The 15,826-nt window shown below is 37.4% G+C and overlaps 1 protein-coding gene across 2 annotated transcripts in view; it reads right to left on the reverse strand.

Annotated features, from left to right (window-relative positions):
- The window catches only part of APOOL (apolipoprotein O like), a 116,646-nt gene extending 101,122 nt beyond the window's left edge, over positions 1-15,524 (reverse strand). Inside the window, exon 1 of one of the 2 annotated variants that reach the window (XM_033849415.2) lies at positions 15,427-15,524. In XM_033849415.2, the coding sequence (XP_033705306.1) occupies positions 15,427-15,441 (15 nt within the window). In that variant the 5' untranslated portion in view covers positions 15,442-15,524. The remainder of the gene's footprint in view (positions 1-15,426) is intronic. The other variant, XM_033849414.2, reaches the window with a different exon arrangement.
- Positions 15,525-15,826: the final 302 nt, after the last annotated feature.

The raw sequence follows: 15,826 nt of genomic DNA on the forward strand, positions 1-15,826 counted from the left end.
CTTAATGTGGGAGAAAAACACAAAAATAAATGCAATACATGGTTTTAAGCAGTATAACAGAAGTGTGTACAGTGGGGACACAGAGAAGGAATTGATCTATTCTATTTAGGGGGCAGAGATAAGGAACATATCCTCATTTTCAAGTATTTCAAAGAGATGGAAAATTTTACCTATAAAGGACATAAACTGCCCAGTCTATGAAGGCCTGGGATAATTTAGGATTTAACCATGTACTATTATGAACTATTACTTAATTAATATTTCTGCAACCAGGATACTTTGTTCTTAAGGGCAAGAAGTCTAAAAGTTATTCAAAGTTTTAACTCAGTCAACAAATACTTCCTGAAGAAACACTATGCTCCAGGCAGGTGCCCTCTTAGGCCATGAGGGGTATAAATATGCAAAGACATTGTTCTTGTCCTCAAGTATTGTATAATCTCTAGTGTGGGAGTCAGACAAATATATCACCAGTAAAGGATGATAAAAGTATATGATGGAGGACTTCCACTTATGGAAAGATGAAGTAGATATACTTTTTCCAATTCCATCTACTGAGTATAGCTCAAAAGCCTGGATATTATATAGAAAATAAGTACAGGAAGACTCTGGATGGTGCAGAGAAGATGGCAGACCAGTTAGAGACGACAGGACCTGAGGAATGACATGGCAGTGAGATCCCTGGATTTTCTTTTTGCCTCATATGTCTTAGACTGGGTGCTGGAGAAGCTAGCAACACAGAAATGGCAACCAGTGAAGACAAAGACCCAAGAAAAGCCTGCTCTCTCTAGCCAAAACACAAGGAAAGGGGCAGCCTAGCAAGACACAAAACTTTTATACAACAGCCACTCTACTATAGCCAAACACCACAGACAAAACTGAGGCCATAACCCCACCCACACAAGCAAAGCCTGAGGGGAGAGCCTACACTTCCCCTCTAGCTCGGCTGAAGTAAGGTATTCTAACACTCCCCATCCCACCAAGGTAGTGTTAAAGAAGGTAGAACTTTCATCTCTGCCAGGTGGTAATGAGCCCTGGCCCCCAAGATATTAGTGGAGACCATATAGGGAACATGAATATCCATCACCACCTGATGTTAATGAGGCAGACCCTCCCCTTCCCTGCTAAGGTGGTATCTGAGAAGGCCTAGTGGAGAGTCAGGATTTTCATTATCATCAAATGGTAACAAGGTCACTCCCCCCCACTGCCCCAACAGTGGTCATTAGTGGGGAGCACTAATGAGGTACTCCTACCTCTCCCAGCCAGGGTTGTAAAAGCAGAAGCCTATGGGAGACCTAAACTCCCACTCTTCTCCAGGAATAGCAAAGGGGCCCTCCTCTCCTTGGGTGTCAAGAGACTGAGCAGGGAACCTTGACTTCTACCCTCCACCTGGTAGTAACAAAGCAGCACTGCCCTTTCCTTTGCCAGAGTAGTGTTAGAGGAAGCAACTGAAACAGAAGTTTTGAATAAGATTATATTATAATATCAAAACATACAGATATTAATTGAAAACTACTCATTATAACAAGAACCAGGAAAATCTCAACTTGAGTTTAAAAGGACGATAGACAGGGCTTCCCTGGTGGCGCAGTGATTGGGAGTCTGCCTGCCGATGCAGGGGACGCGGGTTCGTGCCCCGGTCCGGGAGGGTCCCACGTGCCGTGGAGCGCCTGGGCCCGTAAGCCATGGCCACTGGGCCTGCGCGTCCGGAGCCTGTGCTCCACAACGGGAGAGGCCACAACAGTGAGAGGCCCGCGTACCGCAAAAAAAAAAAAAAAAAAAAAAAAACAAAAAAAAAAAAGGACGATAGACAAATACCAACAATGAGATGACAGGGATGCTAGAATTATCTGACAAATATTTTAAAGCAACCACCATAAAAATGCTTAACAAGCAATTATAAACATATTTGAAGCAAATTAAAAAATAGAAAGTCACAGCAAGGAAACAAAGTCTTGGCAGAGAAATACAAGCTATAAAGAAAAACCAAGTGGGTAATTTAGAACTGAACAATACAATGACTGAAATAAAAAACTCAATGGATGAACTCAAAGAACCCAAAGAAGTTCATACCAAGACACATCATAGTTGAACCTCTGAAAACTAAAGAAAAAGAGAAACTGTTGAAAACAATGAAAGAGAAACAACATCTAAAGTATAGGGGGAAAATGATTCAAATAACAGCAGATTTCTTATCAGAAATCACAGAGTCCAGAAGGAAATGGCACAACATTTCTCAAGTGATGAAAGAAATGGACTGTTAACCTGTACTTCTATATCCAGACAAGATTTCCATCAGGAATGAAGAGGAAAGAAAACTAAAAGAATTTTTCACCAGCAGACCAACCCTAAAAGAATGGTTAAAGTAAGTTCTCTAAAGAGAAAGAAAATGATAAAAGAAGGAACCTTGGGACATCAGGAAGGAAGAAATAACAGTGGAAAGAGTAAAATTATGCATAACTACAAATAAAATAGCTATTCCTAGAAAAATCACTAGAAGAGTTATACAGAAGATACAGCCAAAGTACTACAGATAAATCAAAATGGAGTTATAAAACAGGTACAAAAAACCCATAGAAAAACCCAGGGAAAAGAAAACACAGTAATCAAAAGAAAGCAGGCTATATTAATATCAGGTAAAGACCAACTCAGGACAAAGAAAATTACCAGTGTCAGAGACATTTAAAACGATAAGAGGACTGTGATAGACTGAATAATACCTTACCCTCCTGCAAAGATTTAGATGTCCGAATGCCCAGAAGTTGTGAATATGTTCCCTTAGATAGTAAAAGGAACTCTGCAGATGTGATTAAGTTATAGATTTTGAGATAAAGAGATTATGGTAGCTTATCAGGGTGGTCCCGACGTAATCATGACTGCCCTTATAAGGATGTTGAGGGATTTTTGACTATAGAAGAGGAGTATTGAAGTAATGTATCATGTGAAAGACTTGACCAGCCACTGATGGGTTTCAATATGGAAGAAGAGGTCATGAGATATGGAATGCAGGTGGTATCTAGAAACTAGAAAAGGCAAGGAAATGGATTCCCCCCTAGAACCCCCAGAAGAAATTCAGGCCTGTCAACACCTTGATTTTAGCCCAGTGAAATTGATTTTGGACTTCTGACCCCCAGAACTGTAGGGTAATAAATTTGAGTCTGTGGTAATTTGCTACATCAGCAATAGGAAACTAATACAGCGGTCAATCCACCAATAACCAGTTTTTCAAAAAACTAAACATAATTACCAAAGAACACAGAAATCACACTTTTGGGCATTTATTCCAGTGAAATGAAAATTTATATCCACACAAAATTGTGTACATGCTTCTTCATAGTAGCTTTATTTGTAACAGACCCAAACTGGAAACTTGCATTTGGTTCTTGTATGTAGTGTGAGGAGCTTGGTGAAACCTCTCCCTCAAAGAGACATCTTTTAAACTAGTCAAATTAGCAAATTCTCTGGATATGGATCAAAGGGCTTAAAACAAATTGAGATGCTTCTTTCCACAAAATCTACAGAACATGGTAAGAAGAGTGGGAGACAGTTGCACTCAACTTAGAGCCTGTAGCCCTCTCCCCTAACCAGTGCTGTGTTATAGAAGAGCTATTCTAGAAAGCTCTCCAGCAGAGTGGTAACTCCCATCTTCCCCTGAGCTAAAAAGAGGTATTCTAGGTGGATTTGGCAATTGGTGAAAACTGGCAGATACCATACATACTGATTCCCCATCCCCAGATCCTGCTCCATGGAGAGGATTCAGGAAAGCAGCTGGTGAAAATTCCAGTTCCCTATTCCCTCATATCTCTATGCTGCTAAAGAGCTGTTCTGATACTCACAGTACCTGATTGGCACAGCATAAAATATCCACTGAATACAAGAAAAGGCAGTAAAGAAGGAAGAGAAGAACAAAAAAGACATGAGACATAGAAAATGAAAGCAAAATGGCAAAAATAAATCCAATCACATTAATAATTACATTAAATCTGAATGAGTTAAACAATTCAATCAAAAGACAAAGATTGTCAGATTTTATTAAAAAAACAAAATCCTGTCCAAAGGAAACACATTTCAGATTTAAAGATATATTTAGGTTAAAAGTAAAAGCATGGAAAAAGATATACCAGGAAAACAGCCACCATAATTTGACTTTGAGACAAAAATTGTTAATAGAGTTAAAGAGACATATTGTAATGATAAGAGGGTAAATCTATCAGAAACATATAACAAGTATAAACATATATGCACCTAACAACAGAGCCACAAAATACTTGAAACAAAAACTGACAGAAAACACAGAAAGGAAAAGCAGAACAAACAGAAAACAAAGAACAAAGAAAACAGAGGGAAAAAATAGACAATGTAATAATAATAGTTAGAAAATTCAATACCTCATTTTAATAATGAATTCAACTAGGCAGAAAGTCAGCAATATAGAAGATTTGAACAACAATATAAACTAAGTAGACCTGACAGACTTCCACAGCACGCTTCCACCCAACAACAGCAGAATATACATTCTTATTAAGTGCATATGGAACATTCTTCAGGATAGACCATACAGTAGGACAGGTCTCAAAAGATTTAAAATTGTACAAACAAAGCATGGTCTCTGACCACAACAAAATTAAATTAGAAATTAACAATAAAAAGATCTGGAAAATTCACCAGTATGTGAAAAATAATTAAAATACAAAATACTCCTAAATACCAATAGGCCAAAGAAAAAAAAGTCACAAGTAAAATTAGAAAATACTTTTGAGTTGAATGAAATGAAACAAAATAAAAACAAAAGACACCAAAACTTATGGTGTAGTGAAAGCAGGGCTGAAAGGGAAATTTATACATAGCTGTAAATGCTAAAAAAAAACCCCCTCAAATTAATAATTTAATAATTTACCTTAGGAAAATAGAAAAGCAAACTTAACCCCAAAGCAAGCACAAGGAAGGAAAGAGTGAAGATTAGAGTGGAAATAAATGAAATACAGGAAAGAAAATCAACCCAGAAAATCAAAACAACCAAAAGTCATTTCTTTGAAATGATCAAGAAAATTGACAACCCTTTTGATAAGGTAACAAAGAAAAAATAGAAAAAAAAGGCTCAAATTATGAAAATTAGTAATGAAAGAGAGGATATCACATACTGACCTTACAGAAATAAAAAACATTTTAAGTTAATACTATGAACAACTATACAGCAAAAAATTAGATAACTTGGAAGAAATGAACAAATTCCTAGAAAGACACAAATTACCAAAAGGATGAAAGAAGAATGGAAAATCTGAATATGTAACCAGTAAAGAGATTTAATTAATAATCAAAAATCTTCCTATAAGGAAAGCCCAGGCACAGACTGCTTCATGGGTAAATTCCACCTAAAGTTTAAAGAAGAATTAAAACTAATCTTTCAAAAACTTTTTCCAAAAAATAGCAGAGGAGGCAACACTTCCCCTCTCATTCTATAAGGCTAGTACTGCCCTGGCACCAAAACCAAAGACGTCATAAGAAAACTACAGACCAATACTGTTTATAGATATAGATTAAAAATACTCAATGAAATAATAGAAACTGAATAAAGACACATATAAAAATAACTATGTATTGACCAAGTGGGATATATTAACATATCAAGAATGCAAGGTTAGTCTAACATACGAAAATTAATCAATGTAATATACCATATTAATAAAATAATGGACAATACATACATGACCATATCAGTAGACATAGAAAAAGCATTTGACAAATACTAGTACTCTTCCATGTTTTAAAAAAAAAAAACTCTCAACAAACTAGGAATAGAAAAGAACTTCCTTAACCTGGTGAAGGGGGCCTACAAAAAATCCCACAGCTAACATATTTCATGATGAATAGCTGAAAGCTTTCCCCCTATGATCAGGAACAAGAACAGAATGTCCGTTGTCACTACTTCTATTCAACATTGTACTGGACGTTCCAGTCAGGGCAATTAGACAATAAAAAGAAATAAAAGGCATGCAGTTTAGAAAAGAAGTAAAACTACCTCTATTTACATATGACATGATCTTGTATGTAGAAAATCCTAAGGAATACACTCACTCACACACACGTACATGCGTGCACTCAACTATTCAAGCTAATAAACGAATTCAGCAATGTTGCAAGGTACACAGGATATAAATCAATATACCAAAATATATTTTATTCCTATTTGCCAGTAAGGAATACTCTGAAAATGAAATTACAAAAACAATTTCATTAACAAGAACATTAAGAAGAATAAAATAGGAATAAATGTAATGCAAGGCTAAATTTGCAAGTCTTGCAAGACTTGCAAAATAAGTGTAAGACTTTTAGACTGAAAACTACAAAATATTGTCGAACAACATCAAAGACCTAAATCAATTGAAAGACATCCCAAGTTCATGGATTGTTAGACTTAGCATTGTTTAGCATTGTCAAGATAGCAATACACCCCAAAGTGATCTACTGATTCAAGAGAGTTATTATCAAAATTCCAGATGCCCTTTTTTTAAATTGGCAAGCTGTTTCTAATATTCATATGGAAATGCAAGGAACCTAGAAAAGTCAAACATCTTGAGAAAAAAGATCAAAATTGGTATTCTCATCAAAGGAAAAATTTTTTTTCTATTTCTTTAATTTTGTATCTAAATGAGATGATAGGTGTTCACTAAACTTACTGTGATAATCATTTCATGATGTAAGTCAAATCATTCTGTACAACTTAAACTTATGCAGTGCTGTATGCCAATTATATCTCAATAAAACTGGAAGAAAAAATCCTGTCAAGGTCACTAATGAAAGACAAGAAAGAGTAAGGAAATATTCCAGATTAAGCAGATCAAAGAGATATGATAAGGAAACATAATGCATGATCCTAGATTTGGATCCTGGCCTAGAAAGGAAAAGGAGACATTGTGCAGTGGGTGAAATTTGAATGGCATCTGTGGATTGGATGATAGTGTTGTATCAGTGTTAACATCCTGATTGGGAGGCTTGCACAAAGGTTATAGAACCGTATACTTCTTTTTGAGGAAATACACAGTGAAATATTTAGGGGTGAAATAGCAACATGTCTGCAACTTGCTCTCAGACTGATCAGAAAAGGAATAATTATAATAGAGGAGAAAGGGAGAAAATGTCAAAAGTTAACAACTGTAGAATCTGATTTAAGGAGATGAGTTCTTTGTACTCTTCTTGCAACTTTTCTGTAAATGTGAAATTATTTCACAATAAATTATACTAAAAAAAGGACCAAGTTAGAGCACTCACATTTTCCCATTTCAAACTTAATAAAAAGCTACAGCAATGAAGACAGTGCAATACTGGCATAAAGACAGAAATATAGATCAATGGAATAGAATTAATTGAGAGTCCAAAAATAAACCTTACATTTAGGGTCAATTAGTTCTTGACAAATGTGCCAAGACAATTCAATGGGAGGATGAATTGTCCCTGCCAGTTACATGGCTCTGTGAATTTCTGTCACAAGAGCTCTATTGTGAATTTTGTCACAGGGGCCCAAAATTTCAGGTTTTGCTATAGGCAGAAATATAAGTATAAAAATACATCCCAAAGTTAAGTGCAAATATTGGTTTTCAATTATTTATGCTGTTCCTTTCCTTCCATTAGTCCAGATGAGTGAATGGATATAACGGTATTTTCTCTGCTTACAAAATTAAGTTCTGTTTAACTCTACTGGCTCTTTCATGATAAACAGAAGGACTTGTGTTTCAATTAGACTAAGGTAGAGTAAATATTTTGCTTTAACCATATTTTGATCAGTACCAAAATATGCCAAAAACAAATTATAAAATTATTTACCTAGTAAAGTAATACTAGTCATTCTTGAGGTAGAGGGAAAGAATAAGAAATCTAGGCAGGGGTGTATAATCCTCTCACAGGAAGAGAAAGCAAATATTTGAAATAAAAAATACAATCTACCACCACATGGCAAGTAGCAGTTCTTAACCCATGGTAGGTGCTTAATACATACTTGTTGAAGAACTAAATGAATGAACTAAAATGAACAAATATTATGAAGCAGCCTTATGTTCTGTAGGCATTTAAACTACTTCTTCCTCTTTTCTCCCATAGTAACTTTTAGATACCTTTTATTTTGAATACAACTTGTGTTTACTTATCAGTTTCACCCACTAGAGTCCATTCCTTGAGGACAGTACTTTGGTCTTGTTCTTCTTTGCCCTCCCTCCTTTATAACTGATTGATTAATTCATTCATTTCCTTTAATTGCCAAATTTCACTCTAATTCATCCACCATAGGTAGCTATTTTCAAATATTTAATGATTATCTTTTTGTTTGAATTTTTACAAAATGCATATTGTATTAATGTGTACATGTATTTTTAATTTTGTTACACATCTCATTTTTTCTTACTGTTTTCACAAAATAAATGGTGTATTACAGTTGTTTTGTTTCTTATCCTATTTTCATAAAACATAGCCTTTTATATCCATCTGTGTTCCTATGTGTACATATAACCCATTTCTTCTAGCTGCTATATAGTACTACATGATGTACATCCACCACATTTCACCTATCCCTGTCAGTGATGGACACCTATATTGCCTCAAACTCCCCATCACCATAAAAAAACACTGCGATGAATATCCTCCTATAAGTGCCCTCATGAACTTGTATATCTTTGTGATATACACTCAAGAACAGAATTGTCATGCCATAGGACATGAGTATATATTTAATTTCACTAAATAATATCAGATTGATCTCCACAGTGGCTGTACCTGCCAATACTCCCACCAGCAGTCCATGGGGGCGCTTACATTCCAATATCCCTAACAACATTTGGACTTAACCAGCATTCTATTTTCCTCTAGCTTAATGAAATGTTATCTCATTGTTCTAATATGTAGTTATCTGTTAATTATTTTGAGCATCTCTTCATGTGCTTATTAGTTTTAGTGTTTTCTCTTCTATATACCTCTTGTTCTTATCTTGTTGATCTTTGTATCCCCAATGTTTATCACCATCTCCTGCACATTATAGGCATTAAGATTTTTTTGAAAGAATGTATAAAATAAGAAGAATGTATGAAAATATAAAGTATTCACAAGACTTGTTAACAGTATGGATGTAGACGATTCTTTAAAATGATGGAATACAGCAGAAAAATCAAATGTGGTAAAGATAAAGGAATTTTGCACATGTTGAATTTGATGCACCTAAAGATATCGAATAGGAATTTGGATGTATGAATGAATGAGGTGAACTATAGAGCCAGGCTGAGGGGATATGACAGTAGCAGTTAGCCTAGTGATATGAGAAGTCCCTATTAAGTTTCAGAATGACTGAGAGAAAAGATCCAAAAACAGCCAGGCCAAATCTACATTAAGTATGCAACTCATGCCTTAGCTTAGAGTACTAATATCCATCAAGTCTATATAACTCAGGAGAGATTACAGAAGTGGGTTACATTTTCCCTGAATATGTTCAAATTATACTAAGCAAATTTTATTATCCACCACAGATTGCTACTTACACTGGTTGTCTCAGTGTATTTTTATCCCTGGGCAACCAATTTCCCAATTTAAATTACAAGATCTTAATAAGTTAGCTTTTAATAACAACTCTAAATATATCCTACCATATTTTCAACAACTGTATCACTTCTGGAAAGTATTCAAAAGTAAATTGTACCAGACCATGAACTCCAAAAGTATCCATCCATTGCCTTGTCCCTTCTAAGAAGTCTTAGAGCATCTGACAACTATATTGCTCCCTTCTGTGATTTCTAACATAGGTCACTATGCTGTTAACTACAGGACTGATGCACTGGCCAAAATTGACTGGACCAGGGATTGGTATCTGAGCCAAAGGCAGCCAACAAGAGACTGCCTTACAAAGGGGCCCGATGTACAATTTCTGCCTAAGAAGGGTATTTTGCAGTGGTTAGTGACTAGCCAACCTGATCAGATCTTCTCTCTAGGGAAGTCTGGATATGAAACATATAGAGTTAGCAGAAGCAGAAGTCATGAGAATGGTAACTACCAGAGTTGCTATGGTATCCTGAACGGTTCTTCTTGAGATTTGTTTAGCTGCTGAGACAGTTTCCTAGGCTTTCTTCCTAACTTATGCAACTTTCCAATAAACTACCACTTAAGATGACTTGAACTTGCCTCTGTTCTTCATAACCTGAAAAGCCTAATACCCTTTCTTCTCTAACCTGTATAAAAGCCACAAATTCTCGCCTAAATCAGTGGTTCTCGAACCTAGCAACACATCAGAATCACTCGTGGGCTTTTAAAATATTAAAATGCCCCATCTGGGGCGGGGCTCAGGCAACAGTACCTTTTCTAAGCTGCCCAGATGATTCTAATGCACAGCTAAGATCAGGAAATACTGACTTACATGCGCCCATTATGCAAACATTTTAGGGTCCATGTCAAGCAATTTTTAATTTCCATATTAAATGAGGTTCACAGAACACCTAACAGCCACCTGTGAGGATGGCATCACAGGGAATAGCTCAGTCATATAGGTGTGGTAGGAGGCAAGGCACAGATCATTTTCACTCCATGGCATAAAGCAACATCCTGGAACCTATACCAAGTATGGTTAAGGATTTCAAAGCATACTTTCAAAGTTGCACTGAAAATACAGATGCTCAACAATGCTGAGTGGAAAGTGAAAAACTGATTTTGCTGGAGATAACCAACCGTCTTCCCAAGAATGAACTTCATTTGTTAGGTTCCAACTACTTTCTGATATCAGTCACATGAAACAAAAGAGGAAAGAGACAAAGACTAAAGTTGACACGAAGGCTGGTATTATCAAGGATTTTGAAACCTTTAGGTCTATGGCATCCATGTTCCTTCCCATCCCCATCATCCTTGACTCAAGTCCCAAAACACAATCCAGAGTCATGTATCATCTCCTGTATTCTAATTTCTACAGTGATCTGTATTTTCTCTTCACTGACCAAAGTTCCTGCTACTCCACCAAACTCCAAAAGCCCTTCCATTGTGTCTACCCTCTTCTCTCCTTGCCTGAAATGAAACATGACTGTCCCCTGAGGTCACTGCTTCCCTTGTAACTCTCAAGTGGAGGCTATTCAAAGTGTCTCAGGTATAGGAGGTAGAGTTTGTCTTCTTCTGATTGCCAATGCTGCTTCTAAGCCATTACTTCCCCAGCCTTAGGTAAAAATATCTGTTCTTGTTAGTGAGAAAGTGGAACAACTGGAACCCTCATGAATGAGAATGTAAATTGGTACAACCACTTTGGAAAACTATTTGGCAGTAGCTACCAAAGCTGCATGCCCTATGACCTGGCGATCCCACTCCTAGGTATATACTCAACAGCAATGTGTACTTATGTGCGCCAAAAGACATATACAAGAATGTTGATGGGAGCATTATTTGTAATAGCTCAAAACTGAAAATAATTCAAATGTCCATTAACAGCAGAATGGATAAATAACTCATGATATATTCACCCTCTAGAATATCACAGAGCAATAAGAATGAATGAACTAGCATACATGTGTAACGGCTGAATCTCAAAAACAATGTTGGGTGAAAGAAGCCAGACATAACAGAGTAAATACTGCCTTATTCCATTTACATAAAGTTAAAAATAGGCTAATTAATTTATGGTGGAGAAGGAGCAAAGGGGAGGGCTTCGGGGCTGCTGGTAATTTTTTTTTTTTTTAATTTGGCTGCTGGGTGAACAAGTATGATCATTTTTGAAACTTTACCAAGCTGCTTATGATTTGTGTACTTAACTGTATGTATGCTATACTTCAACTGAAGAAAGTTTTCATAAAGGAAAGAAAAGCAATTCTCCTTTGAGACTTACACCACCCATCTATTCATCCTTAGCACCTGCCTCCTGGTCACTTCATCGCATTGAAGATTTAGGATACTGGTTAATAGTCTTCTTCTATACTCTAAATCCTGCCATAACTCTGAGTGACTTTAACGTCCATATGGCTGAACCACTCAAAAGCCTCACCTCACTCTTCTTTGACCTCACCTTTTTAGACCTTCATATTCACTCCACTGCAGTTACCCACTCCATGAGTATACCCTGAATTTACCATTTCCCAGAACTTGTTAATAGCTAAAATCATAAACTCAACAAGCTTTTCTCTGACTACAACCTCCTATTTCAGCTTTGTTTTCCTTACTGCTTTACTCCTGTTCTTTAAGCCAATAAAACTATCTACCACAGAAAACTTTTTGAGAGAATTAAATGAAATAATGTGCATCAACAGCGTAATACAGTGTCTGACACATAGGAAATACTCAATACATGGTAGCCATATTTCAATATTAAGTATTCTATTAGAAACAAGTATCTTTTAGGATGAAAATTTTCCTCAAATTCACTCAATCTCTGGCATTAATGAAATCTAGCTTTTGACACTACATTCCTCCCAATCCTTTTAAATGAAAGCCAGTCATCCAGCCATTCTCTCTGATTCAGGAGGTCAGGAGGAGAGATCAGTACAGTACTTGTTCTCAAGGCTAATTCCACATCAGTGTTCCACCATCACATTTGCTCAAAAAGTTCTTATCTCTCAAAATGTATGTAAACTATTTTCAGAGTTATCTACCAACTTTCAGGACTCCTTTCTACCTTATTCCTTGTTATTAATCTCTGGGGCTTCAAAATTAACACAGATCAGCATTTTTGTACCTAGGCCTCACAGATGCTTCCTCAAGCTTAAGCCCCACGATTCGAACTCAGACCATAGCGATTTCAGATCCAGATCTACCACTTATGACTGAGTGACTGTGGGAAAGTTACTCAACCTTTCTAAGCTTCAGTTTCTTTACCTTTAAAATGCTGGTAATAACAGTACCTAGATATAGGGTCACTGTGAAGCATAAATGCGAAAATTCACATAACATGCTTAGCAAAATGCCTAGCACAGTAAATATTCAATAGCATAATAGCTGTGATCACTATTATTAATTCTTACCAGTTCTTGGCATATTTCCACTTGTCTCCAAACCTGCTCAGGTCTCCTGAATTTTTTTTTTCACCAGTTTTATTGAGATTTAATTGGCATATAGTCTCCTACTTTTTTAAATGAAAAGAAACTTTCCTGGAATTTGCTACCCCCAACTCAAGATTTCTTCCGTACCTTTTGCTGCAACATTTCTCTAAAGAGTAATGTACACCTCCCTTCCAGAGGAGGCAAGGAGTAGTGGAAAGATCAGGGACTTTGAAGCCAAATATATCTGTGTTTGAACCTGGTTCTTCCACTTGGATAACCCGGAGCAAGCACTTTTTCTAAACCTCAGTTTTTCCATATGTAAAATGGGGATACTACCCATTTCTTAGGGTCATCAAGAAGATTAAACTGAAATAATACATGTAAAGCAGGTGGTCAAAGAAGGTGCTAAATGAATGCCAGTTTCCCACCCCTTATCCTTTCCCTAACCCCTTACAATCTAGGTTCTCACTCTACCACTTTACCTCACTTCAGCTCTTATTAGCATTGTGACTTTGGGCAATTTAATTGAATTTTCTAAACCTTAGTTTTTCATTTGTAAAATGGTGATCATTATCATCTACAACATAAAGTTGTCTTGAGAATTAAGTGAAATAACATATGCAAAGTATTTTAGCATGGTGCCTGGCCTTGCAGTAAGCACTTAATAAATGGCAGCTACCAGTGACTTATTAATAGCCAAATCAAAAGACTGTTCAACTCGCTCCTTCTACTGTTCAACTCGCTCGTTCTCTAGGCTTCAGTGACAACACACTATTCAGGTCTTCTTTTTAACCACTGACCATTCCTTCTCTCTCTGCACTCCCTCCATGATGTCTTTCTTTATTCTCTTCAACCAAGTGTGAACTCTCTCTTCTGAACCCTCAGATCACTTTGTACTTCTCCTGAGAACAAGGCACTTCCTCTACTCTGAATGACAATCATTTGTTATATGATACATCTCCACTACTTAATTTAATATATTTTATGTCCATTGCCTGGCACTTATTTATTCATGTAGAATTTATTGAGTCCCTAATATAGCTCATATATGTGCTAGGTACTAAGGATACAAAAAATAACATATTATAATTACTGTCCTCAAGTAGCTTATAGTTTAGGAGGATAGAATACACAAGTAAATAGTCTACTATTTACAGTATGATAAGTCCTATGGTAAAAGTATGCCCAGAATCCTCTCGAGCACAAAGAGGAGTTATTTAATCAGACTGGGGAGATCTGGGACACTATCTTGGAAAAGGCATTTTGTATTTAGCATACGGGGAGGCAGTACACAAATCCCTGTTAAATGAACGAGTGAAATATGAATAGGAACTAACTAGATGAGGATGGGAAATGGCACTTCAGGCCCAGAGAAAGAGCAGGGAAAAAAGGCTTGGAGTACAGATATTAGGAGAGTTCCTGAGAGACAGGAAATGAAGCTGGAAAGCCAAAGCAGAGTCGGCTCTTCCAGACATAGGAGCCTGACCTGACCCTAGAGGGCAGATGATGGAGTGCCAATAAAGATTTTTAAGTAGTGGAAGGGCATAATCAGATTTACATTTTAGTACTCTGGCAGTGCAGGGGGAAATTAATTCCATGAGAGCCAGGCTAGAGGCAGCGAGTCCAGTTAGAAGGGTGTTGTGATAATTCAAATAAATTCTGAAAGCAGAAATGGAGTGAGAATGGCGAATCAAGACGGATACTGAGCCTGAATTATTCATATTTGTATCTCCTGCAAGCAGTGCATTTTACACTTAAAACCCGCTACAAATATCTACCCGTAGGTATTTGTCTACTCATAGATATTTGTCGACTACTGTTACTGAAACCTACTTAGGGAACTGCAGCTAGCAGCCACATGTGTCACTTCCTGTACACAGATTCCTAAGTAAAGGCACCTTTTCCCATTACAGAACTCAAAAGAAACTTAGGTTTGTCATTCAAACCTGTAAAGTAACAACAGTGAATACAAACCCAGGCACTGCAGAGAGACTTGAGACGTCTCTATCCTGGTCTATTTCACCCGAAATAATGTTTGAACAAAGTCCTTCAAAGGGTCGTGAGGCCCCGCCCTGTGCACCCAGACAAATGCCCAGGATTCTTTTCTCTTTGTTTCATCTCAAGACCCAAGTCTGTTCGCTGCTCGTCGCCTGGCGGGCCATTTTCGCCCAGCTGTTTCCCAGTTTTCACCCTGCCGCTGTGTAAACAGTCAACAGCAGGGGATTGAGGAGAGAGAACCGTCCCAGGCTGAGGAAACTCTAAACAGGAGAAGCAGGTGTCTTGAGGCTTCAAACGTTAAAGATTCCCTGACCTTGCCAATTCTCTCGCAACCCCATCTCCACCTCGCCTCTTGCTGTGGGACTCCCTTCTGAAGTTAGGAGGATCCCTTCTACAGTTATCAGAGGGCTACCAGCATCCAGAGAAACTAAGCAAAGTAATTTTTACTTACCCTAACGGCCGCCATAGCTGTAGCGCTCTCCGCCCAGGTCTTCGCACGGAGAGCGGAAAGGGACAAAATAGCTCAACTAGGCACCGCTCAAAGTAGCCCCACCCAGTTCCGCCCCTCGCCAGCTGGCTCCGCCCTTTCTCCGCCTTCCTAGTGCGGCTCTAGGAAGTTGCACAAGTTGGCCCTGTTTCTCTGGGGAAAACGGTTCAACCCTGTGGTGGACTGTCGCTATCCCTGATAACACCTTTCAGAATATTCTCCATAGTCCATTTGAAAGTTACTTTGCTGGGTGCAGAACTTTTCATTATGTTCGTTTTTTTCAGGCATATGTGATTTGTCTAGTTGAGGACTTAAAATCCAAGTCCGGCTGCCTTAATAAATAACTGTATAGTCACAAAAAGAA

The sequence above is a fragment of the Tursiops truncatus genome, chromosome X (assembly GCF_011762595.2).
Source record: "Tursiops truncatus isolate mTurTru1 chromosome X, mTurTru1.mat.Y, whole genome shotgun sequence".
NCBI lineage: Eukaryota > Metazoa > Chordata > Mammalia > Artiodactyla > Delphinidae > Tursiops > Tursiops truncatus.